This window comes from Bactrocera tryoni, unplaced genomic scaffold (genome assembly GCF_016617805.1).
Source record: "Bactrocera tryoni isolate S06 unplaced genomic scaffold, CSIRO_BtryS06_freeze2 scaffold_190, whole genome shotgun sequence".
Taxonomy (NCBI): Eukaryota; Metazoa; Arthropoda; class Insecta; order Diptera; family Tephritidae; genus Bactrocera; species Bactrocera tryoni.
In genome coordinates, this window is record NW_024395912.1 from 186,175 (window position 1) to 213,419 (window position 27,245).

At 35.1% G+C, this 27,245-nt stretch overlaps 1 protein-coding gene across 1 annotated transcript in view; it reads left to right on the forward strand.

Moving 5' to 3' along the window:
• The window catches only part of LOC120780145, a 301,454-nt gene that overhangs the window by 117,480 nt on the left and 156,729 nt on the right, over positions 1–27,245 (forward strand). Inside the window, exons 6-10 of the mRNA XM_040112431.1 lie at positions 7,194–8,026; positions 9,138–9,404; positions 9,473–10,938; positions 21,346–21,689; positions 21,749–21,959. Of these exons, the coding sequence (XP_039968365.1) occupies positions 7,194–8,026; positions 9,138–9,404; positions 9,473–10,938; positions 21,346–21,689; positions 21,749–21,959 (3,121 nt within the window). The remainder of the gene's footprint in view (positions 1–7,193; positions 8,027–9,137; positions 9,405–9,472; positions 10,939–21,345; positions 21,690–21,748; positions 21,960–27,245) is intronic.

Genomic DNA, 27,245 nt, shown 5'->3' on the forward strand with positions numbered 1-27,245 from the left:
ATGCGATGTTGCTTGCTCAACAGAAACTAAATGCCGATTCTTTGTGTTGACCTAGCGCACGTGTTCAGCCGCTTTCGTGTGCGTGTGATATTTTTCGCAGTAGCAGAATTATCAGTCAAACACGCGTGTTTGGATTTTATTGCGTTGTTATTAAATGAGCGCCACTGGGCTAGAGTGATCTTAGCGAAAGACGATCTACGGCTATAAGTTTAAGCTTCTGGTTGGTCCACTTTTCTGGTGCACACGAAGGCAGCGAACTGTTGCTTCATCATCGACAGAGGTCGAGTTCACCGCCACGAGATCGGCCATTAAGGAAGCAATGCGTCTACAAATAGAATTGATATCAGTTATGGTAAAAGTATGGTCATTTACTGTGACAAGGAAAATTCTACACAAGCGGGCTTCACCTCGTAAGAAAGCCGCAAGATGATTTTTATTCCAACAAACGAAATGCTTAGTATTTGTAAGCTACTTGAACTTTTTAAAAATTAAAATAAAATAGTTTTCTTCATTATTTATACACACAAAACTGTGTAACGCAATATACGTATGAAATATAAAAAGAACAAAGGTCAAGGTAATAATATTTATTCAACAAAGTGTCGCTCAGGAAAAAGAAATAAAGAAATAAATACAGCTCTGTAGTAAAATATGTTTTTGCCAAAGCAAAATCAGCAACTAACTAGGTTTACGGTGGTTCTACGTCTTAAGTTCTCGAGTGACAAAAAATTTAATACGTACAGTGTACAAACAATACTGGTTGGATATTTGTAAAATTTTTATATAAAATGCTATATAAGAGTTAATAATAATCTGATTTGATTGAAATTTTTGATTTTAAAGCTTGATTTATTTGTTAAAATGTAGTATAATACAAAAGATTAAAAAAGAAAATATAAACCAATAATTTTCGATGTTACGAGGAATATTTGTCCAGGCCATTTTGACACGATCCCAAAGCTCATTAAAATTTTTTGTGGTATAATCGTTCTGACACAGAGTTTGCTTCACAATAGCCCGCAAATTCTCATTTGGATTAAGATCCGGACTTTGTGCTGGCCATTTCAAAGTACTAAATTGTTGATTTTCAAGCCATTCTTTCACTATTTTAGCCGTATGTTTCGGCTTTCCATCATGTTGAAATACGATATTGGGTATGCACGTCAACAAACCCAGGCAAATATGTTTGCAAAATATTAAGATAGTCTTCCTTTCTCATTATTTCGTCTATTTTATGTATTGTGAAACATGCCCACACCATTATGTTTTTAGAGCTGCTCGTGAAGCCGATGCCAATAATGTGACTTACTATCAGAAAGGTAACGATTGACTTTCGTTTCATCAGACCATATAACCCGTTTCCAATCCTCATCTGGTGACTAATTTTTGCGTTCTTGGCAGAACTGTACTCGTACAGCAATATTTTTTTTCACGGCGCAGGTTTCTTTTGCTTAACAGATGCAATTAACCCAGCATTTTTCTAAGCTCTTCTGGCTGTCCATTCACTGGTTGGCCTGATAATAATTTGAGTGTTCTCTTTAGGAGTTAATTAGGAGCTTTTACGAATTAACCGTTTCATATAACTAGCATCATATCCTTGGTCAACCACCAGAGTTGCCCGAAGACGACTTATTCCTTTTGTGCACTGAACTGACGTTGTCTTCCTAACATCAATTTCTCTAGTTGTTTTCTTAGTTTCAGATAACAAAATAGTCCAAATTCTGAGAAATTTTCTTCATTTTTCCTTAATTAAATTTTTATATAAAATGATACAAATTATTTGGCAATGAAATAACCTGTACCTTTAATAATATACTTCAAAATGCCAGGAGTTTACTCTTCGCAACTAAAAACTCTTCGCCGTCTTTTGAAAAATAACGGTAAATCAAAATTAAAGTGTAGTGAGGTTGGTTTGGAGGATGGAGTCATGTGTAGAAGTTCACGCAAGTGAGGAAAGTTCTCTGATCGCCATTCACTTAGGAGTGGCCAGAAACGATTCTGTTACATATTACTCAAGCAGCAACATAAAGGAGCGCAAATTTGGAGTGGGATTCGTGGTGGGAGAGAGAGTCCGTCGTCGAGTACTATCATTCACCCTGGTAGATGAACGTCTGGCCACAATCCGCATCAAAGCGAAGTTTTTCGCTGATCTGCGCTCACGCCCCGACGGATGAGAAGGACGATGTGACCAAAGATGCTTTCAGTGAGCGCTTGGAGCGCATCTATGAGAGCTGCTCCCGACACCATACCAAATTCGTGCTTGGCGACTTTAACGCCAGGGTGGTCAATGAAGGTATCTTTGGCACTACGGTCGGTAAATTCAGCCTCTACGATGAAACATCCCCAAATGGGCTGAGGCTGATCGACTTCGCCGAGGCCCGAAATCTGGTTATCTGTAGTACTAGATTCCAGCATAAGAAAATTCATCAAGCCACCTGGCTGTCTCCGAATCGAAAACTGATCATGTCTCCAGTGTTTTAGATGTTCGTGCGCTCCGAGGTCCGATAATTCTTTGACTTTGACTCTTGCAAGTTGCAAGAGTATAAAACGATCGGTTGCACCCAACTTAGCTCTTCCTTACTTGTTTAATATAAAGTTTGGAACATCTTAAAGCATATCCTCGCTTTTGATCTTTGCAAATTGTGAGAATACAAAATGTTCAGCTACAACTATTATTATAGTTTTTCTAATTCGCTTGTAAGTACATATTAGTAAAAATTTCATTGTTATATTGAACTAGCTGACCCCGCAGCCGCTGTCCTGCGTGAAATTATGTGTTTTCAAATGAAAAGAAAGTTAAATTTATCATTTCGTTTTTTTTTCAATGTAACGCAGCTTGATAAACAACATTTATTGGTTTCTGGTTCGGTGCGTAAATGTATAGAAAAAATGGGTTTCGGATTTATAAACACGCCACGTATAGCCGGGTGTGTAAAAAACACTTGTACTTGTGTCCTGTTGATTGTCATCTTAAATGCAATTTTCCCTGGAAACGGAATACTTTTGAAGTGAAATGGCAAACCGATAAAACTCAAAGGAATTCGTAGAATCAAGCTGCCCCCTGGTATTCGATAGCAGCGTCACAATCAGTCGGGTTCCATTACACAGTTTCGGCGCATGCAGATTGCGAAACATAATCATGACTGATCCAACTTTGAGACGCAAATGATGCGGTGCCATACCAAGACCCTCCTAAGAATTTAGAAATTCCACTGGATAATTCACGGCGTCATCTTCATTGTCAAGACGATCGATCGATTTGTATGAGCGCAAGTCTCCCGGAATTTGACTTTGAATCTTCTAGTTTATGTCAACAACATCGGTATTTTTCTTTCGCGAATTGATAAACGGCGGATGGAATTTGGTATCAAACCACCGAAAGTATCAACCGGAATTAACCCATTTCCAATTTTTAGCGAAGACAATGTAAAATGTCTTCGGCAATGTAATTTTTCTTCGTATCCCATAATTAACGCGGATTTGAAGGTTAATATGTCGAAATGATGATCGCGAAAAGTGTGCGAACTTCATTTGCTTTCCAGTGATTAACCTGTTCCAGCAATTGTAATTACTCCAAAAGTTGCATACACCGTACCATCCACAGTACGCAATGACTCAAATGAAGTTGAACGGCGAACATTAATCAATAGCAACCGAAGGTAGAAACAATCGTCGTTTTTCGGGTGGATTTTGTAAATTCGTCCTAATGCATTAGTTGATAACACACCTGGATGTCCATCTACTGCTTGGCCTTGCTTTCTGCGTAACTATTTCTTCGACGATGCATTCCATGTATAATATCAAGGTACTTCCGAATAGAGATAGATAGATTATAGTGGTCCGATATCGGCCGTTCCAACAAATGAGCAGCTTCTTGAAAACAAAATGACGTTTGCAAAATTCTAAAACGATATCTTAAAAACTGAGAGACTAGTTCGTATATATACAGACAGACGGACAGACAGACGCACATGGCTAAATCGACCTAGCTCAACATACTGATCATTTATACATATATATACTTTATAGGGTCTCCGACGCTTCCTTCTGGGTGTTACAAACTTCGTGACAAACTTAATATACCCTGTTCAGGGTATGAAAATGAAGTGCTGTGCTCTACTCTGGCGTAGTGTTAACAAAAAATTGAAAATTTTCATTTGCTACTGCTCCGCATGTGTTCGTTGTTTTTCTCTTTTTTGCTGTCATCTATGTATGTATATAAAAGAATGTCGTGTTAGTTATAACGTTTATAACTCAAGAACGGCTGAACCGATTTGGTTGAAAATTGGTGTGGATGTAGCATGTAAGAATATAACAGATGCCGGTTAAGAAAACGTCCGTTCGCGATAATGGTTTTTGTACAATAGAATTCTTTATTACCAGAATTTCATGGTTTAGCCTAAAACTTATGTTAAACTAGTGGTAAGTATGTATATAAAAAAGTATATATAAAAAAGGAGAGTATATGTAGTTAAAATCATGCTTCGACATGTTTTTGGACCGTGCAAAAAGCTGTATTGAAGCAGAAGGAGACTATTTTGAATAAAATAAATTGATTTCGCCAATGAAACCATTTGTTCTGTTTTTTATTTAAAGTCCTGTTTATGAGTTGATTCAGCCCACCTGTAATATACTACCAAACTCCACTCAGTTCCGAGGAACACAAGACTATTGCACCATCAATCTAAAATTTCTTCACCTCAATCAAAAACAGAGCCATGGTCGCTGGAGAGCATCTTAAGAACAACCCTGATCCCACTGAATGCCCCGCAATAAATAGTGAAAATGTAAAATTTAATTTTTCACCGCAAAGGTTATGATGTTAACTACCAAAAAGGATGTAACCGTGTAAATAAAAACGTCAGAACCATTAAATCTATTTTTCAGCATAATACAGCATTGAAGGTATAGAACCGAATTTTCCATTAGCTACACCAGGTATAAGACTAATATAATGACTTTCGGGAAACTAGTTGACTCCATGTCATCGAAATTGGATTAGCTTTGAATGAAATCGGTCACGGCATTGATGTCTAATATAATGATTTCCGTATCTCGAGTTGACTTTTCCCGCAATCTGTTGAGGATATGCGTGAAGAAAAATAATTTAAAGAACTACTCAAACCTCATTCATCTGTTGAGTATGCCAGAGCGTAAAATGTGTCATCATACAGTACTTTCCATATCCACACTCAAGGAAACAATACTAAAAGATTCAAAAAAAATTTATAAGGTCCAGTTAAAATAAATCTATAATTTTTGCAATAAGTGGAAGATAACATTTAGAATAGGCAAAATGATCCGATCTAGGTAAAATGTTGTTGCTATTTTGAAAGTAATTTCATAATGCCACTTTCATAGAAACCCTGGGTTTTACAGTCAATTTTCATCTCCTTCTCTTGAGGTTAATTTTTGACTTTTCTAGAAGAAATTATTACCACTTTTTTGCAATAAACAAATGAGCGGATTTCATTGCATAGCCGACAAACACAGCATATTTGAGTGGCCGCTACGAAATAATACAGAATCCTATACCGAAATATGCAAGGCCATGAGAGCACCCATTGCAGAATCTAGTGTTATATGTATGAACAGCTGATTAATTTAAAATAAATTTATTATGAATGACTATTGTGAATTTGGGCACCTCTACATTAAATAGAATTTATAAAAATCTATTTAAAACTTACCTTCCTCAACAATTTAACGGCGAAATATGTCTTTATGTAAAATGACAGCTGGCACAGGGCTACAAATATTTTTTTAAGTGTCATTGCACGAAAATAAACATGGGTTTTGGTGTGATATATTTTACAGCCATTACAAATATTTTCCTGCATGTGTTTTTTTTATTGTGTCGTAGCACCAAGGGGAAAATTCTAAAATTCGTGCAATACGTACACTCTGCGAGGGTTTTGCAAGAACAAGAGAATCCCCTTAATATACTTATAATAGAGTTGGCGACAGACCAACAAAGTACTTAACTCTAAGTATATATAACGGGTCCAAGTAGAGGCACTTTTTTGAATAACCTTTTTTTTGACAGATCATACGTGAGTCGTGTAAAGCTGTCATGCTATTTTTGTTTGGCATTTCATCATGGAAAGACTTACGCCTTAGCAACTTTTACAAATTGTTCAACTTTATTACAAAAATTTACGTTCTGTAAAAAAAGTGTTTTACGCAATTCGCTCAACTTATGGTCAATAAAGTCGACCTACTGAACGTACTACTCGCAACACCATGAATTATTTTGAGACCAAGTCTAGCACGTAGTGAAGAATATATAGCAGCGGTAGCTGAGAGTTGTACATGAAGATCGTGGAGAGTCGATTCGGCGCCGTTCGCAGCAACTCGAACCGATGACTCCCCATTAAATTTGAAAATTTCTTTAAAAAAGTATAGAACCTGGAAATATAGAAAACAGACCAAAACATTTTTAAATAAGTAGTGTACATGAATAAAGATTTTAGATGACAGAAATAATAGAAGCACAATACATTTTTTTGAAATATAAATTTTGGAGCAAAGAAATCGAAGTTGTGTAACGTTATGGGCAGCATTTTCATCAAAAGGCAAATCCAAAATATGCTTTGTGTCAGGCAAAATGAATGCAGAAATCTACACTGATTTGTTGGAAAATGAAGTCTTTGATTTTGCTGGTAATTTGTGTTGTGATGAATGTGATGAATTTCCAGCAAGACAATGCACCGATTCATATAGCGAAGGAGACAAAAGCGTTCTTTATTTCTCGGAAAATTGGATTACTGGAGTGGCCTGTCTTAAGTCCAGATTTGAAAATTTCTGTGGAAAGTTCTTTCAAGTGAAATGTACATATCTTTGAAGCAATATGACAGCGTTAAGCAACTTAAACATGCCATTTTGGAGAACGCGACAAAATTCATTGCACACTGCATACTTCCCTTCGTTTCTCAAACATAAGATATTTGATACAATTTACTATTATTTTATAAGCATTACCAGTTATAATTACATAATACAAATTTATTCCAAAGGCTGTGGAACCGACCAATTTGAACACACTTTGTCTTAAAAAATATAATTTCAAAGTTGCCACAACTTTTACCCTAGCAACCTTGAATGTTTATTATATAGTATGTTCATATTAAAGAGAAAATTTAAACATATTGCTTTATGTGTGATTTTTATTTGTATTTTCATATTTTTTTCAGGAATCATGTTATCGACGCATTACCTTATATTGGGAGTCCTGCATCATATCAGCTCATGCGGGACCAACTTCTTACAAATAGCGTACCTAAAAAAGTAGCACTAAACTGGCTTAAGACTCTATCATTTATAAAGCGTCCCGATGAAGATACTGTTGAAACATTTTACACTATTCTTGAATTCTCGCGTGTCAAGGATGAACCCGAATACACATTATGTACAGCCGCTGTTATACGGAGCTTTTGTCTATATCATTCTAATTGCAAACAAAATATGCGAGTTAAATTGATCACAAATTCACTTGAAACAGAATTTGTCAAAATTTTTAATTCATTCCATGGTGAAAGGCGTTTACATGAACGTTTGACTGTTATAATGAAAGGTCTTGGAAATATCGGCTTATTATCAGAACAATTTATTGCCCAACTGCATAAAGTAATATTGGATGAGAATATGTTGTTGAATCTTCGTTTAGAATCAGTTTATATATTTAGACGGACGGATTGTGCTTTACATCGTCCCTTATTTTTAAATATCTTCACAAACTTTAACATTCATTCAGAAGTACGAATTGCAGCTTATTTGCAAATTATGATTTGTCCTGACTACTTTTCAATCAAGAAAATAAAAAATACTTTAAAATTTGAAGAAATTAATCAAGTTGGATCATTTGTATGGTCGCATCTGAAGAATCTAGCAAAGTCATCATCACCCTTATATATTGCAGTCCAGACTTTGTTGCTTGATGACGATATCTCTAATAAATATGAATTAGACGTTCGAAAATTTTCCCGTAACTATCAACAAAATTTGTTCTTCGACGAGTTTAATTTCGGTGAGTTTGCAAAATTGGAGATTATAGTGTTTTTTTTTTCAAAAAACAAGTGGCAATTATAAATATAGGATTTGTCCGAAATGTAATAGAACTAAGTCGATGTAAAAAAAATTTATTGAACCAATCGTTACAATTCTTTCAAAATAGGCTCCTTCTGCGTCGGTTCAGCGCCAGCGCGACCATTGAAAGCGTCACGGAAGGCATTTTCCGGAATGGCCTTAAGAGCCGAGGTGCATGCTGCTTGGATCCCCTTTCATCGGCTTTTTCATGCAGGAAACAAAAAAGGACGGGGTGGCTACATCTGGGCTGTAGGTCGGCTGCGGAAACCGGCATTAGTTAGGTAGCTGTTTTCAAGAAAGGCGGTGTGAGCCGGGGCGTTGTCGTGGTACAACTTCCAATCGGTTGCAATGTCTTGCCGGACCCGATTGACCCTTCGTTTAAGGCTCTTAAGGACTTCCACGTAAAATTTGGCGTTGACGGTTTGTCCAGGAGGAAACAATTCATGGTGGATGATGCCTTTGATATCAAAAAAGACAATGAGCATCTTTCTTCACTTTGGATTTGCTCATTCTTCCGGTCTTCATTAGCGATCCTTTCCAAAACGGCCTGGTGCCACCGAAACACACCACTTCTTGCTAAATTAACATTATGGTAAGCCTGCTGGATCTTGTCAAACGTCTCTGTCGCAGATTTACCGAGTTTCGCACAGAATTTAATCGCGTATCTCTGCTCAAACGAACACTGCATTTTCGGGTTGCATCACTAACAGAAACACGTTGCTCGAAAATGTTTCTCCTGAGTCTCTAGGTGCTCGAAGACAACTGATCAACCGCTCGTTCGTTAGCTAGGAACGCCCTCTAACGAATTCAGTTCGTGCGTGCATGCTCAGTCACGGCGGAAAAAAATCAGTCCTATTACTTTCCGGACAAACCCTTTAGCACCTAAGTTTGATAATATTTACAAATTTACAATTAAGCTTAGCATAATAACTGATCAGAAGATAATACTCTTAAAGCAAAATATAATACTTATGTGTACACTTTTTCGAGAAAAGATAGCGCTATATTATTTTTTTATTTTTTTAACAAATTTCTTTTTGTGTCCCTTAAAGGTAGCACTGTGGATATGAATGTAATTTTTGGTACAGAGTCATACCTACCACGCATGTTGACGTTTAATTTTACATCTAACCTTTTCGGCCATTCGGTAAACTTTTTGGAGCTTACAACAAGGGCCGAAGGTTTTGACGAACTAATAAGTTCTATTATTATTCCGGAAAAATGGTTCAATGAGGGAAGCATATTAAAAAAAAACGGGATAAAACATGTGTTGGATATATTCGGAAAATGGTCTGAAAGTTTAAAGAAAAATAGTTCTGGTAAGTTCTTTATAATTTATACTCCTAAAGTGCGTACTAAAAACTATTGAATATAAAATGTATTCCAGGTACAACATCAAATAATTCAATCGATAGTAATTTTTCGTTATTTAACCAAAGCTCTAAAAAGGAAACATTACTTAAGAATTCGTCTCTTGGAGATGACTTCTGTAAAACTAAGTGTCTCTTGAAACGATCAATCCTAATTAAAGATGTAAATAACTATAGAAAAGATTTACAAAAACTCATTAAAAACATAGGATACACACTTAAATACGACTACAAAAATCCTAAAGCTTATTTTGGAGTGCGCATTTTTGGAAATGACTTACATTATTATGATTTAAATGGGATACATGATTTCACGAAGCTAGCCAAAGAATTTAATATTTTGGAAAAGATTTCGGAAATACTTTCTGGCCATGAAATTACTTATACAAAATCAAACATATTTCTGGAAGCTTCTTATATTGTGCCTCTAATGATTGGTTTACCGTTATCAATCGATTTATTTGGCGCTTCTTCTATTGATCTACGTACATCAGGATATATAAATAATATGAATCCAAACGCTTCAGAATGGAACTTCGGTATAAAAGGCAAATTGAAGCCATCAATATTAGCTAATTTTATAGGAACAATGAAATCAGATATGTTTTATGCGCAATCGGGTATTAAAGTGAAAAGTACTTTCTATTCAAACACGGAGGTTGAAGCAGACCTTATTGTTGATGGTAAGAACTTAGTTTCATTCTCGTTTAACTTACCACAAAATACTAGTGAAATTTTAAGTGTGCAATCGGAGTTATTCAAAATCACAAAGAGTGAAGATGAACCGCAGACTGGTATTCAGTCACGTATATCCAATATTACTTGCACATGGTCTTTGTTGGAAACTACATTTGGTTTGAAAATGTGTATTGACTACAGCGTTCCAAATCTTAATAATTCTAAACAAACCCTCTATCCTGGACTTATTCTAAGCGGACCTCTGAACTTTAGCATTGTGTTATCAAAATCTGACCCTACTACAAAAAAATGGACTTTTGAATTTACATCGAACAAACAGGAAAATAGCACAAAGAGGGCATTTATATTCCATACGCCCGGATCCTATCATGAACGTTCGATCTCGGCTAATATTATCATGTGCCCAGAAAGCTTTAATTCATCAGTTCTTTTTACACATGGACTCAATAAAGCAGCAATCATATGCCAATATTTAGGAGGTGCGATTTACAAACGATTCGATTTTTTATTACAAATGAATAACGTCAGTAGTCTTCATTTGAATATGGAACTCAAACGCTTACAAGAACGAAATATATGGATTTACAAACCGAAAATGTTATTGGCCATAAATGGTAACAATATAACAGGAGCTGTGGGAACAATGCGCGTATATGAGAAAAATGGCATAACACAAAACGACATAGACTTTTCTTTTGAGACTCGTAAATTGCAAATGCTCATGCGTGGTGTTATGATGCAGAGTGAGATTACAAAATCAGCAAATATCACCATAAACTATAGGGTAATACGATCTCAATATATATATGTACTTACTTACTTTCTTTATTCTAAGTTATAATTCGATTACTACTGTCAAAAGTTAACGACAAATCTTATATGTATGACAGTTTTACTTTTATTGAGCGTTCGTAAATTTGAATTTGTAATTGTAATTTATATTATAAGGAAAACAAGAAAGAGAAAGCTAAGATACCGTTTGAACGGGCGGACAAACAGTCCCCACTGACGTCAATTAGTTGCGTTATCTTGATAATTTTCATTTAATAACTCTACAAGGTTGGTTCCAAAGTAAGCAGGACTTTAAAAAAAAACCGAACATATTTTTTACGCAAAATCAATTTATTTTATTCAAAATAGTCTAATTCTACTTCAATACAGCTTTTTGCACGGTCCAAACGCATGTCGAACGAGTGTTTTAGCTCGTTGGGCGGTATGGCCGCCAGTATGCCGGTGCAAGCCTTTTGAATGGCCTCTACGTCGGCATAACGCTTTCCTTTCATGGGAAAATGCATTTTTCCGAAAAGGAAGAAGACGCACGGTGCAATATCAGGTGAATACGGGAGTGGTTAATGGTTAAAATGTGATTTTTGGTCAAATAATCGGTCACAAGCGTCGATCGATGAGACGGCGTAATATCGTGCAACAATCGCCAACTTTCATCTTCGCGATACGTCGAATACGGTGCACCAAACGCAATAAATCGATGTTGTGGATATGTTGAATTCCATTTCCATTAATTTCAATGATGATTTCGGCTGATTTTTGATGAATTCACACACAGTTTCGATGGAATTTCCGGTGATCACGGATTTTGATTAGCCCACATGTTGATCGTCATTTATGTCATCAAGACCACTTTGAAAACATTGAAACCACTCGTGTACTCTGCTTTGGGATAGGCAATCATCGCCATAAACTTGTTTAATAAATTGAAATGTTTCGGTAAAAGTTTTACCAATTTTAAAACAAAATTTAATGTTGGCTCTTTGTTCGAAGCTCATTTTCGCACCGATAACACAAAGCTACTGACACTTAAAACGCAATAACTTCACTTCCAATCAATGAAATATCATGAAATTCTCACTGGACAATCGATAAAAATAAATTCTAACGCACCAGTCGACATATAGATGGCACGACCAGGGGGCGCTAGATTCAAAAGTCCTGTTTACTATGGAAACCAAATTTGCATATATTCACGTTCATCTATCTTAGTTTCTCACAGTTATTGGTGTCAACAACTTTTAAAATTTTAATTTTATTTTTTCTTCACAAAATACTCGTTATATTTTGATTTTTTTTTTTCGTTGACAATTTTTTTTTCAATATTTCTTTATTTATTGGATCTGTTTAGTAAAGCCTTACAATAAGTATTCAAATCTTAAATCTATTTAAAACTAAAGAAGTTCAATAATGTTTTTAAGGTTTTTTGGTAGAACGTTGCTCTCTAGTAGGCTGGTAGATCACTTCTTTTTAAACGTGTTTGATTGCTGTTCTCGGAGTTTAGAGATATATCTCATTCTGCTATCCTCTATCTCCTTCCTTATCATAGGAATATCTAGATCCTTATGAATGTTTTCATTACACATGTACCATGATTCACCCGTGATTGTTCTAAGAATTTTAGATTGGAATCTTTGTATTATATCAATGTTGGTGGCACAGGTCGTATCCCACAATTGAATGCCATACATCTAAATCGGTTTTATGATTGCATTGTACAACAGTACTTTGTTGTCTAGGCTAAGTTCAGAATTTTTGTTTAAAAGCCAATTTTAATTTGCTGCTCTTAACTTCATACAAGTTATTTTACTCCCTATATGTTTTCGCCACGTGAGCCTTCGGTCCAGGTAAATCCCAACATAAGTTACTTCATTCGCTTGGGGTACTAGGACATTGTTTATTTTAACTGTCCGACACGTTTCTGGTCTTAGCGAGAACGTAACATCCTTGCATTTTTACTAATTAATATTTACATATACGCCAGTTGGCTAGCCATTCTTCAACAAAATTTAAGTGTTGCTCTAATACTCTTGATGCTCTGATGGGGTATTTGTTCCGGCTTATTAGAACTGTGTCATCAGCGAAAGTGGTTGTCAATAAGTTAGTAGCTGTTGGAATATCTGCTCTATAGATTATGGACAGAGTTGGGCCTTGCACGCTATCCTGATGTATACTAGCCCTTATTACTCGTTCTTCTGATATAAAGTCTGCTACTTTAACTGTAAATTTCCTGTTACTTAAATATGACTCCAAAGTTTTATGCAATTCGTAAGGTAAAATGTTTTTGATTTTCCATATAAGGCCTTCAAGCTAGACATTATCGAGCGCCTGAGCTACATCTAGAAAAATAGCTGAACAGTACTCTCTGTGCTCGAATGCTTTCCTGCTTTCATTCGTAATTATATTTATTTGCTCTACAGTGCCATGTTTAGCACGAAAACCGAATTGGTTCGTTGGTATTATATTATTTTCGTGGAGGAAAAGAGTCATCCTTGATAGTAACACTTTTTCAAATATTTTCGAAATACAGAGTAAGAGACTTATTGGTCTGTAGGAAGACGGCTGTGTTAGGTCTTTACCAGATTTATCTATGATGATGATCTGCAACTTTTTCCATGAAATTGGATAGTATCCGGAAGAGCAAGGAGAACACTTTTATAGCAATATTTGGTAACTCAATTATCGTGTTCAGAAGTAGCGGTAGGGGGCAAGGTTGGCAATTTAAAGTTGTTTTTTGGGCAATTGGGTTGAAATACCTTTTCTAGGTGATTTGCAAAGCAATTTGCCTTATCCTCATCACTACGTGCCCAATTACCATTCAACTGTCTTAGAGGCATATTGGAATCTACTGGTGGCGAAAGACTTTTGGGCTTTCCAAAGGGAGTTTTGATTGCTAGAATTTGGACACAGTTTCTTTACATAATTTTCAGTGTTGTGTTCTTCCACACGTTTAAGCACTGTTTTTAACTTTCGTATAGCAGATTTAAATTGAAGCAGAGTTGAAAGGGAGCGATTTAACTGCCATACGCGTCTAGCTCGCCCTTTCTCATTTACAAGTTTCTCTATTTCATTATTGGTGCTCTTTCTAAAACCAACTGGTTTATTGTTTCTTTTTGGTGTTGCTGCATTAGTTATTACATCATTAAATTCTCTTATACTTTCATCAATGTCTTTTCTTGTATTTATTTTGCAATCAATATTGATGGGGCTGCTGATATATTTTCTATACTTCAACTAGTTAGTTTTATGAGATATTAGAGAAACTTTTGTATCAAATATCATAGGCTGTTCGTATAACTTTAGTAGTACAGTAGAATGATCAGATGATAAATCTGTATATGTATCAGCTGCCATAAGCGATCTATCTATATATTTTACTACAGCAAAATCTATTATGTCTGTTATTTTTTTTCTATCACTGGGCCAGTATGTCGACTTACCAGGAGATATTATATCCAGCTTATTATGCTTATTCATAATAGTGTAGTACAGCTGTCGTCCTTTCGGATTTATAAGTCATGAGCCCCAGTACGTGTGTTTTGCATTGTTATCTTTACCTGCTAGAAATCTTTGACCTAATCTTCCAAAAAAGTCTTTAAATTCGATATCTGTAATTTTAAAACAAGGTGGACAGTATATAGCCCTTCGGTTTAAGTCACAACCCCGATTTTTTAGTGATATTGCTGTAGCTTGTAACTGTGCTGTAGCATGAAATTCTATTTTGCAGCATTTGATTTTGTGATTTTATTAAATCTTGGATCTTGTTTGCATACTAGACATAAATTGTGTCATACAATGTGTTAGATTAAAAATCATAGTTTCAATACCTCAATTTGGAGGATTTTGTGGCAGTTGCATTTGTACAGTGTTGCCTTTCACTGCATATGCATTGCTTCCTTGCATAGTATTACTCTTAAAAGTAATAGGATTTGAACTTTTATCTGATATTGGTATAATTTCATTTCATGGTATTTGTAGCATTAGGTTACGACGTGCTTGAATGCCCTGTGACAACTTCGATTTCAAATTTTTATATACAAGACAACCCCTGTAGTTAGCAGTGTAATTACCTCCATTAAGTCTGCCTATATATATATGAACTAGTCCTTCAGTTTTCAAGACATTGTTTTGACATTATGCTAACGTCATTTGCTCTTCAAGAAGCTGTTCATTTGTCGAAACTGTCGATATCGGACCACTATAACATATAGCTGCCATACAGACTGAACGATCGGAATAAAGTTCTTGTAAGGAAAATTCTCACATTTGACAATGTATCTTCACAAAAGTTGGCACAGGTTAGTTTCTAGGGCAACAATAAAATCTCTGAAGAAATTGTTCATATCGGTTAACTATAGGATATAGCTGCAATACAAACAGAACGATCGGAATCAAGGGCTTGTTTGGAAAACTTTCGCATTTGACGTGGTATATAGCTTCAATACAAGCTGAAAATATATTTATTAAAAGAAATGCTCCTGTGAAGGGTATATTAGCTGCGGTGCAGCCGAAGTTAACGTTTTTTATTCTTTTTAGTTGATTAGAGTTCGGCAACAATTCCATTTTAAACATTGGCTCTGGTTTTTTGTTTCTATTAAATATATTGACAACAGTTTTAATACCAAAACCGCATTCTTCCAATGCTTCTTTTACTTCACTAGAGTCTACGGCGGACTCTATACCCTTAATTACGACAACTAGGTCCTTAGAGCTTTTCAGTTCATACGTATAATAGTTGTGGTTTTAACTTGACAAAAATTCAACTATTTCCATATAACCTTATTTCAGTGTAGGACTGAGTTTTTGTTTCATCTATATTGCCTTTTTTCAAAGGCACTATATGAAAATTGTTAGTACCTACAATTTCACTTAATTTAGCAACAAGCGTATTAATGCAACGCTCACGCAAATATATTAGAGGTAGTTTTGCATTAACGACTGTGGTGGTAGGTACCCTTCGCATCGTTGTCGGAACCATTGCTTAGTAAGGCAAATCTGTTGCCATTTAAAACTTCGATTCATTCTTATTTGATGTGCTGCCTTGAAATTTTTTAGGATTGACCGCTGACTTTGAAGGACTTAATTTCCTTTTTATATTAGTCGCTGCGATGACTCTGAAGGAGCTGAATTCGCAGGCTCGACAAAGCTAAAGTAGGCATTCAGAGAATGCATGCGGGCTTGTTTGTGAGGCTGCGCTGCGCTCATGCTTTTGTTTTATTTCACACATATTTGTTATTTTATTATGTTTATTATTTGTAAACAGTTTAATTTTTTTTGTGATTTTTTATGTTTTGATTATCAGTTTCGGCGTTATTGCCTAACTCTTACACTTAATGCACTTTTTAGATATTTGTTTTATTTTTTTGAAAAAAATTTTGACGCAAAAGCCACATCTTCTCGACTCTCTCGGAACATTTTTGATACCGATTGATTTTGTCCAAGGTATCTTCACCATATGTCACAGTCAATATTCGGAATGTGTCCACGCATTTAGTTTTATTTTTCATACAGATTCTTTGCTTCATTTTTGGAATAAGCAAAAATCTAAAGCAAACCGAAATGTCTCCAAACAAACAGCTGTCAAAAATTAGCAAAACATTCAGCATAAGTCGGGGATATGAGTACCAACATAGCGCAAGAAATCCATTAATAAGATGTGATTTTTGTAGCATTCAAGTCAAGTCAAGACGACGGCGTATACCATATTAGCGTGGGGGATAAACCACACTCAATTTCTCCGACTTAATTCCGAATATAAAGCAACAATATTACAAATATTTCTTTTTTTGATATTTACACCCCCAAAAGATGTTTGTAACACCCAGAAGGAAGCACCGAAGACCCTATAAAATGCAAATATATATGATCAGCATGACAACTTGCTTTATTCCTTAGACTAATTTTTAAGTAAAGTTTACACACAAAATTTACCGTATAAATTTTATAAAAAACATTAAATTTTCAATAATGGCAACTTTCCCCACCTGCCATCGGTGTTACCTAACTACAGACCGTACACTTGTCGTAACACATCATGTACACTGTTTAACTACCTTTTTATAATCAAAATAATATTTTTTAATGCATTTTTGATGACTCATGCCAGCTCTTGACCGATGCTACGGCTGCTACTATGCCGGTCTCTTTCGACCAATTCAGCGATTTTATCGCAATTTTCGACGACAGGCCTTCCGGAGCGTGGCGCATCTTCGATCACCTCTACACCAGAACGAAAACGTTGAAACCATCGTTGTGCGGTGGAAATGGAAACTGTATCGGGTCCATAAACTGCACAAATTTTATTGGCGACTTGAGATGCATTTTTGCCTTTATCGTAGTAGTACTGTAAAATATGCCGTATTTTCTCTTTATTTTGTTCCATGTTTGCGACGCTATAACTCACGAACGACTTAACAGAAACGACAATCAATCAAACACGTGTTACCGCGTTAAATGAGCTTTCCAAAAAGGTATAGCATGAGCCGATGCGACGAATAAAACTAGAAGTACGTAAAGGAAAGACAAAAAAATCGGCCTCGCAAGGTTATGGCATCAGTCTTTTGGGAGGCCCGTGGTATATTATTCATCGAATGATAAAGTGAGCTGTGTATTTGATTGCAGTTCTATTCTACCATTCCCAATATTTAGCAATTTTATTATTTCCAGGAAGGATCAGTTTGAAATTGTACGCATATAAGTACTTCATCGTTCCCGTTTGAATATTTCATTCGAAAAGATTTCTGTATATCTCAAATTTTAATTGACCTTTTTATCAACACTTCAGTTATGCCACTATTTTTTATGCCAGATCTTTTGCAATTTTAATTTGCCTGTCAAGATAACCACTCCAATAGTTAGCAGGTATGAAAAAAATGTTATAGCTACCCATAGATGTATTGAATCACCCATTTTATTACTTAAGAACGAACAACTCTGTCCACATTATGAAAACTTGTCTACAGATGTCGCCTTTTACTTTGGCATCGTTTTATTTATTGCATGTTTACGCCAATTTAAGGTTTGAATATTGGATACTGCGATGGTAGCGCAGTCTATCGGTCAAACATTCCAAAATTAGCAATTATAGCGGATTCTGTAACCAGTCTCTAGTCTCTATTTGAGACATTTTGAAGTAAAGTCTCAATTTATGACTAGTTACTACTCACTAAACAGTCTCTAGCATTAGTCTCAAACTATTGCCTCAAATTTGAGACCTGATAGTTAGCAAGTCACAAAACTAAAAACAACTCTTGTCTGCCATCTTGAATATACTGAATAGAGATCATCATAGATATTAATCGATTGTCGTTTGTTTATATTTTGTAAGCAACTCAAACACGAAGGGGTTGAAAATAAATCAATTTTACATAAACTTAGTAAATATTATGAAACAAAGTGAACATATATTTTTATTTTTATTGATAATTATGTTTTTGACTAAGTTATAGAAAATTTAATATTTGTTATCGACATATTTATTTTCATTCAAGTGTAAAAACATCTCTGAATAACGAAATGTAATAGATTTTGTGACTGTCACTTACAGAATAGCAAACTCGTCTCAAGTCTCAAAAATTGTCTCTAACTTAAAACCTCAAATTTAGAGACTTGAGATTGTATCACAATACAGAATCGCACGGTTAATTGCAAATGAAAAATTAATTAAAAAAAACATTTTCCAGTGGACCAAATTGTGAATCTAAACCATTCTCGAATCTCCTTGAATACACACAAAAAATTTCATCGAAATCGGTCCAGCCGTTTAGGAGCAGTTCAATTGCAAACACACGGTCAGAAGATTTATATATATAAAGATTTAACACAAACTATAATAATTTTGTATTTGCAACCCAAAGACTTTTTCTTGGCGGAGTATCACTTATGATGGAAATAATGTATAACTTTTAATTTTTGGTTTGGATCCACGCCTGATATGTGGTAAATCGTTGACCACTTTTCGGCACTAGACTATAATAAATTCAATATTATGCGTGTTTTATTTGACCAGCAAATTAAGCTATTAGCTTATTTTGTATGGAAGACTTAGTCAACATAATTATGTTGGCTTGTTATAAGCCATCCTAGCTTGTATATTGAACTAGAGCTTTTTTTCATTCACAATAGCTATGATTTTTCTAAAAAGAGTAGTTGGCAATATTGATAAAATTCATTTTGACAGATGATAATGTAAACAAACCAAGATTACAAATTTGTGTGTGTTTTTTTAAGTTAAAATTAATACAAATATGAACATTAGTTATAATTTTTTTGTATTAATATCATCAAATCAACAAAATAAATATATTTTGTTTACAAATTGAAGAATTCAATCTAACTTTTTCTCAATATCAGACATTTTGAAACAAATTGAATATCAGAATATCAGCGGCAAATATTCCCGCTCGAATTGCCAACACACTTCGTTTTTAAGCGAAAATATGAAATAAGCTAAGTGCGTTTTATTTGTCCTTGATTCAGCTATTAGCTTGTGGTAGTCAAATAAAACACGCCTTTTATTTGTTCGCTTAATTTTTAGATATAAAGTCAACCAGAAGTTCCTAATCCTTATATTAGGTACATGGGGTATTGACCCAATTTAAACCGTTTTTGACATTACGGCATATTATTACTAAAAGTTTCATGATAAAAGTTCGCAGAGTGGCCAATATATAATCAACCGGAAGGAAGCGCTGAAAACTGTTATCGAGCAAAATAAGAGCTCGCAGAATCTTTGGGAGTCACTAAAGCACCTATTTGAAAACGTTTAAACGCCAAAAAATGGATCCATTACGTTATGCTAAACGCAAAATATGGTATCGCCGGTCGAATATCCATGGTACCAGGTAATACATTGTATTTGGTAAAATCATGAAGTTCTGTATAAAACCGAGTAAAACCTTGAAACTGAAGAAAATGCTTACCTAGAGTTCACAACTAGATACGAGGCCATAATTAAATATGCCAACATTCCGCCGTATGTTGAAAACCCGGTTAAATATTGTAACTATTAGAACACCGGCTGAGAAGTTTTGCCTTAACCTCCTTATAGTCCAGATCTAGTCCTTTCTGACTAGTATTTGTTCCGGTCGATGAAGAAAGCCCTCAAGATTTACATCAGAACAGGGTACCAAAATTTGTTCTGATTGATTCCCGAATATATTTATAGATCCAACACTGCAGACTCTTTCCAAAATCAAATCTAAATAATAATATGTATAAGAAAATATATCCATTTTGGCATAAATCTCTATTCACTTGCTCCAAATTTATATTAATTGACAATTTAAAGAAACTACATTTCGCTGTTGTGTACAAAATGAATTGTTTTTAATATAATAATATAAGTGCAAAATTCTGCATCTTTCATTATGTCAATATGCACTACATATGTAAATTGAGTCGATTAATACAAGTATTATTAGTTTATGATATAATATCGGGTGATTTTTTAAGAGCTTGATAACTTTTTAAAAAAAAAAAACGCATAAAATTTGCAAAATCTCATCGGTTCTTTATTTGAAACGTTAGATTGGTTCATGACATTTACTTTTTGAAGATAATTTCATTTAAATGTTGACCGCGGCTGCGTCTTAGGTGGTTCATTCGGAAAGTCCAATTTTGGGCAACTTTTTCGAGCATTTCGGCCGGAATATTTTATCGACAAATTTTGTTCAGCGATGAGGCTCATTTCTGGTTGAATGGCTACGTAAATAAGCAAAATTGCCGCATTTGGGGTGAAGAGCAACCAGAAGCCGTTCAAGAACTGCCCATGCATCCCGAAAAATGCACTGTTTGGTGTGGTTTGTACGCTGGTGGAATCATTGGACCGTATTTTTTCAAAGATGCTGTTGGACGCAACGTTACGGTGAATGGCGATCGCTATCGTTCGATGCTAACAAACTTTTTGTTGCCAAAAATGGAAGAACTGAACTTGGTTGACATGTGGTTTCAACAAGATGGCGCTACATGCCACACAGCTCGCGATTCTATGGCCATTTTGAGGGAAAACTTCGGAGAACAATTCATCTCAAGAAATGGACCCGTAAGTTGGCCACCAAGATCATACGATTTAACGCCTTTAGACTATTTTTTGTGGGGCTACGTCAAGTCTAAAGTCTACAGAAATAAGCCAGCAACTATTCCAGCTTTGGAAGACAACATTTCCGAAGAAATTCGGGCTATTCCGGCCGAAATGCTCGAAAAAGTTGCCCAAAATTGGACTTTCCGAATGGACCACCTAAGATATATGTACATATACTTATGTATAAAGGTATAAATTTGTAATTTTATTTTGATATTTGAAACATATGTAACATATATCTTATGTAGTATTTATGTGTTATATTACTATATGCTATTTATTTTGTACTTGTTCAATCTCTTATTACAATTTTGATTTTTTCAGTTCCAAACAAGTAAAATAGAGAGTATATATTTAGAAGGACGTATACTAAATTCCGGTGACAAATCGAAGATGGAATATAATGGAAATATTAAACTTAGATCTTCAGCACATCCAAAACTAAATTTTGCATCAAATGCAACTTGGCGATCATTGAAGGGCCACACTGAAGGTATTTTATCTTTCAATAATGCCCAAGGCTTTAAAGAACCAAACTCTACGAGTTTTTGGCATTTAATACTGTCGCGCTCCTATTCCGAGGAAAATATTTGGGAAGGTGCTCGTTCGTATGCTAGCTTCAATGTCAAGATTCCTCGCTCTGAAGTCAACTTTAAACTACTTGTCAAGTAAATTAATTTGAGATATATAAGTAAATACACAAAAACGTTCTATATTTAATTTTAAGACACGAAGAGCGATATAAAAATGGCAGTGAACACAATATTTTGGCTGAAATTCATTTAAGTCCGGAAAAAGAGGCCTTGTTTCTGTTTTCTGTACTAATTCCCCAACGCGATCTGCTTACATTCGATGCTTCTTTCAATATCACTGCTTCGAAGTTCAACTCAAGTTTCGGACGGTTGAAATTTATAGAAACTGTTCCTAAATCCTATTTGGTGAGTTTATTAGTTACTATTCATGATGCTATAGAAATGTATTGGTATGTATTGTACATACATATTATATATTACGATCGGTCAAACAAACGAATGTTTTTCCTTTCTGCCTCGTACTCTGAAAAATTGGTTGATGGACACTTCTAAGAAAGGTTTTCCAAGTATGGGTTTTTAATTGTAATGGGCAGATTATTCTCCTAATGATTCCCTATTTTTTTCTTGTTATCATATAGAAAAATTTGTATTATGCCTCCAAAACTAAAAATAAAAAAGCTTTGGGTTTATGGATTTTGTAGGAAATTGAATGCTCATCGAAAAAGGAATTTGAATATTTTAAAGAAAAAAACTGTTTCTTATGATTTTATAGCTAAACGAAAAAAAATTATTATATAGCAAACCGGAAAACTCCCAAATTTTGTAGAAAATTTACTACAAAAATGGCGAGATATTTTGTATTTTTGTACTCTTGCAACATGTTGCTACAGAGTATAATGGTTTTGTTCACCTAGGGGTTGTATGTATTACCTAAAATTAAGTGAGATATACTTATATAGGGTTATAAAAGGTGCGTACCAAAGTAAACAGGAATCCAGCGCCCCCCGGTATCGCCATCTACAAGTATATATCGATTGGTGCGTTAGAACCTGTTTATTTATCGATTGTCCAGTGAGAATGACATTCATGACATTTCATTGATTGCAAGTGAAGTTACTGCGTTTCGAATGTCGGTATTTTTGTGTTATCGGTGCGGAAATGAGCTTCGAACAAAGAGCTAACAAAATTTTGTTTTAAAATTGGTAAAACTTTTACCGAAACGTTTCAATTGATGAAACAAGTTTATAGCGATGATTGCCTATCCCGTAGCAGAATGCACGAGTGGTTTCATCGTTTTCAAAGTGGTCGTGGGGACATAAATGACGATCAACATCTGGGCTAATAAAAATCTGTGATCACCGGAATTTGCATCGAAACTGTGCGAGAATTCATCAAAAACCCGCCGAAATCATTATTGAAATTCATGGAAATGGAATTGAACATCTCCAAAACGTCGATTTATCGAATTTTGACGGAACATTTGGGCTTACAAAAGGTGTGTGCACGGTTTGTTCCACACAAATTGACTGACGACCAAAAATTTCTCAGAATCAAACGTTCGAAGGACATCATTAAAGAGGTCAAAAAGGACAAAAACTTCCTTTACAATATTGTGACTGGTAACGAAACGCGGTGTTTCCAAAATGATACCGAAACGAAACGCCAGAGTGTTGAATGGAAGGCACCGGCCGAGCCCAAATCCAAAAAATCGCGTATGGAGAAGTCAAAAGTGAAGGCAATGCTGATTTATTTTTATGATTCCAAAGGTATTGTTCACGAAGAATTTGTTCCACCCAACTAAAACGTTAATGCGGTATTCTACGTTGGAGTTTTCAAGCGTTTGGTGCGCCGTATTCGACTTTTTCGGCCCGAATATCGCGAAGATGAAAGTTGGCGTTTTTTGCACGATAATCCACCGTCTCATCGATCGACGCTTGTGACCGATTATTTGACCAAAAATCACATTTTAACAATTAACCACTCACCGTATTTACCTTATATGGCACCGTGCACCTTCTTTCTTTTCGGAAAAATGCATTTGCCCATGAAAGGAAAGCGTTATGCAGACGTAGAGGCCATTCAAAAGTCTTGCACCGGCATACTGGCGGCCATAACGGCCAACGAGCTAAAACCCTCGTTCGACATGCTTTTGGACCGTGCAAAAAGCTGTATTGACGCAGAAGGAGATTATTTTGAATAAAATAAATTGATTTTGCCGAAAAAAACTATTTGTTCTGTTTTGTTTTAAGTCCTGTTTACTTTGAAACGCACTCTGGAACGCAGACGAGTTGAGTCTGTCTGTCCGTACGTCCATCCCTGAAAGCTGTTACTTGAGTAAAAATCAAAATGAATCTTGATGAAACTTGATTCACATGTTCCTTAGAAACAAAGTAAGGCGAAGTTCGCATATAGGGCCACTGTCACGACCACAAAACTCCAGAAACCGAAAACGGATAAAGAGCCATAACTAAACGTTACAATAAGATATACTATAGAAATCTTATTTGACACAGGAGAATGTGGGCTAAAAAATACAAATGTTGAAAAAGTGGGAGTGGTCTCGCCAAATTCACTCAGGGTCAATGCCTTAAGCAGTAAAATTGGATGAAATCGGAGGATATCCTCGTGCACTCCTCATGTAACGGTATTGTTAAAAACTACTAAAAGTGCAAAAATCAATAACGAAATATGAAAGAGACTTAAAGTTTGACAATCGGGATGGTATGAGAGGGCTTTATGGGAGCCAGAGTAAAGTATTGACGATGGGACTCACTTTAAGATTAAACCACATATCTCCAGACCCGAGCGACCGATTTCGACGACATTGGGTACATGATATTCTTCTCACATTAAAATATAGTAACACAAATTTTTGGCTTGCTTTCAACCATTTTCTTATTGTATGAGTAATGAATTTAAAGTTAAATATGGATTCAAGTTATTTTTGCATAATTTTATGCAATTAATACGAATTAGTGAAGAGTTAGTGGATATAGAAGTTAAAATATAAAAGTGTAAAATTCATTATAAATCGGAGACACCATATGTATTTCTTCATATATACATATGTTCTTTATATGGAGAACCTCTTGTATCCATTTCAACCCCGAAATCGGGGGATACTATTCAAAATCCCAGCCGTTAATAGTATGGGTTATTGTCAAAAATAGATAAAATCGGGTAACACTACCCGAACTCCCATATTTTCCTGAATCAATTTCTTGTACTTTGGTGCTTGCACGTTGTAAGATTATAAAATATTCGGTTACATCCGAACTGAAGCCTTGTTTCATTTATTTTTCCTTGAGTTTTGACGATGAATATCTCGAAAACGCTGAATAAGATCAAGATTACATTCATTTAAACTGCTCACGCAAACCTATTCGATAAATATATTGGAAAATTTAAAATTATGTTTTTTTCATTGAGTTATAAAATTCGATAGAAAAAAGCAAAATTTGCTTGAAAATATTTACCGTTAATATCTTTAAAATGGTTTTGTTTGCGAAAAAACCGTGGTGGACCATTTTGTAGAGTTTTCTACTTCCTATAAAATCTACGAAACGAAATACTTTTTGAAGTAGTTGGCAGAGAGGTATACATTTTTCTATTCGATAATAAGACAAAAATTTAAAACCCTTAAGCGGAGGGCCGTCCCGTTACAATTAAGAGCGCATACTTCAAGAGCCTTTCATAGAGATGTCTATCAACCAATTTTTTAGAATACCCAGAAAAAAAAAACATATTTTGACCCACCCCAATGTATATGCATACTAAGTATACGACAATTATTGTAGCATACAAGTAAGTATATAGGCGTAATTGCTATTGCTACTTAACAAATTGCATAAAGAAATAATATAGACGATATTTTAAGTTAGTTAGGTGCTTTAAGCTATAAATTTGAGTAATATTAGCATTACGATAGAATTCTAGAAGAACACATTTTAAACATTCAGAAATAAGGTATACAAATTTAAGTTTGTGAATTTAATTGCTCCCAATTTTTATGTTCTTGCAACCAGTTTCTACAGAGAATTATAGTTTTGTTACTAACTTTGAATTTTTTTTGCTGCTCATGGGATCGGAGTCCCATATTTTTGAACACTGATTCTTATGTAAAATTGAACGTGGAATCGAATGAAAAAGTCAGTTTTGAAAAAAAAATGGGGGGAAAAGCACAAAAAACGGGATTTTTGCAAAAAAATATTTTTTTTTTTGAATTTTGAAAATTTGTTTGGGTTTTGAAAATATTTTTATCAGAAAGCTGAGATTTTTTCACATAAAATTGGATAACTGCAACATTTTTTTCACTCAATTTTGAGGTCGTAAAAAAATTAAAGAAATAGTCATTTCTTTGTTTGATCTCAATTTGAATTGCGCGCCAAAAAACAATGAAGCAACTTTGACCACTAAAAAGTTTACAGATATTCTTATTTTGGTCTATATTATGATATTCTAAAGTTTCGTCAAAATCGGAGAACCACGGGTACAAAACCATGTTGCCAATTGATGGAATGGCCCATATATATGATAAGGTGACGAGAAAAGTCGAGATCCGGTTGACTGCCTATCTGTCCGTCCGTCCGTGCAAGCTGTAACTTGAGTAAAAACTTGGCCCCGCCCCCTACTAAGTTTAATATATATGTATGTCTCCTAAACCACTTGGGCGTATCCCAACACGAATACTACTAGAATTCCTACCGATACACTAAGGGGTATTTGATGCAAAAAACCGGTCATAATTATTTAGGGACTTATATTATCTTTAAATATAATAAAAAACAATATTGAATCAATATATAGCATTTATTAATAAAAATACATGATTAGAATAGAAAAAAAATACTGAAAATAAAATAATATAATTTAAAAAAAATTAATCGGTTTCAGGATAATTTACTTCGCTGATTACATCAGAATCCTCTTCCTCGACAGTATTCTCGTCTGACCTATTGAGATTAGGTGTTGCTGCAGTTAAAATTGATTTTGCTTCCTCGGAAAATGGCATGAGTTTCTTCTTATTCTTTGGACGATTGCAGCTGATAAGTGGATCGGATGTTAAAAGCAGTCTGTTCAAAACATCTCTGTTACACTCGATCCTCGAAAACTTTCGGGCAAAATCTACCCGATATTTTCTGATATGTTTATTTCGGGCCTCAGCTGCCTCCTCGGATAATTGTCCAATTGGAAGAATTGCCTCTTGCAGCACCTGCGCTCCGTGTATGAGGATTTTGTGGACAGTTGGCGACATTGGATACCAACCGCACATTTCACATACAATTTTGCCGTGTCTTGGGCATAATCATCGAATTTTGAGGATCAATCTCATGACCACTTGATATTATTTCAAGAATAACTTTAAATCTTTTTGATTACTTCGATGTTGATGCCGGTGATGCGAGAAGAGCATTCTGCATTTTCGAAAAAATCTCCTAGATGTATTCCCTGTCATTACTGTTTCCAAAACCAGGTTTAGGAACATCAACCAGTAGACCCATTTCATCTTTAAAACATTTTTGTATTGTCTCTTTTGTTTCCTTAATAATCTTTTTGTCTTCTGCTGTACGGGCTTGCCAATTCTTTATGGGTTCTTTATATGCTAAGTGCAACAACAACTCAAAACCGTATTCGGGCGTGGAGTACTGAGAGGCCAAACTTTAAAGCCTCTTGATTTATGACACCTTTTTT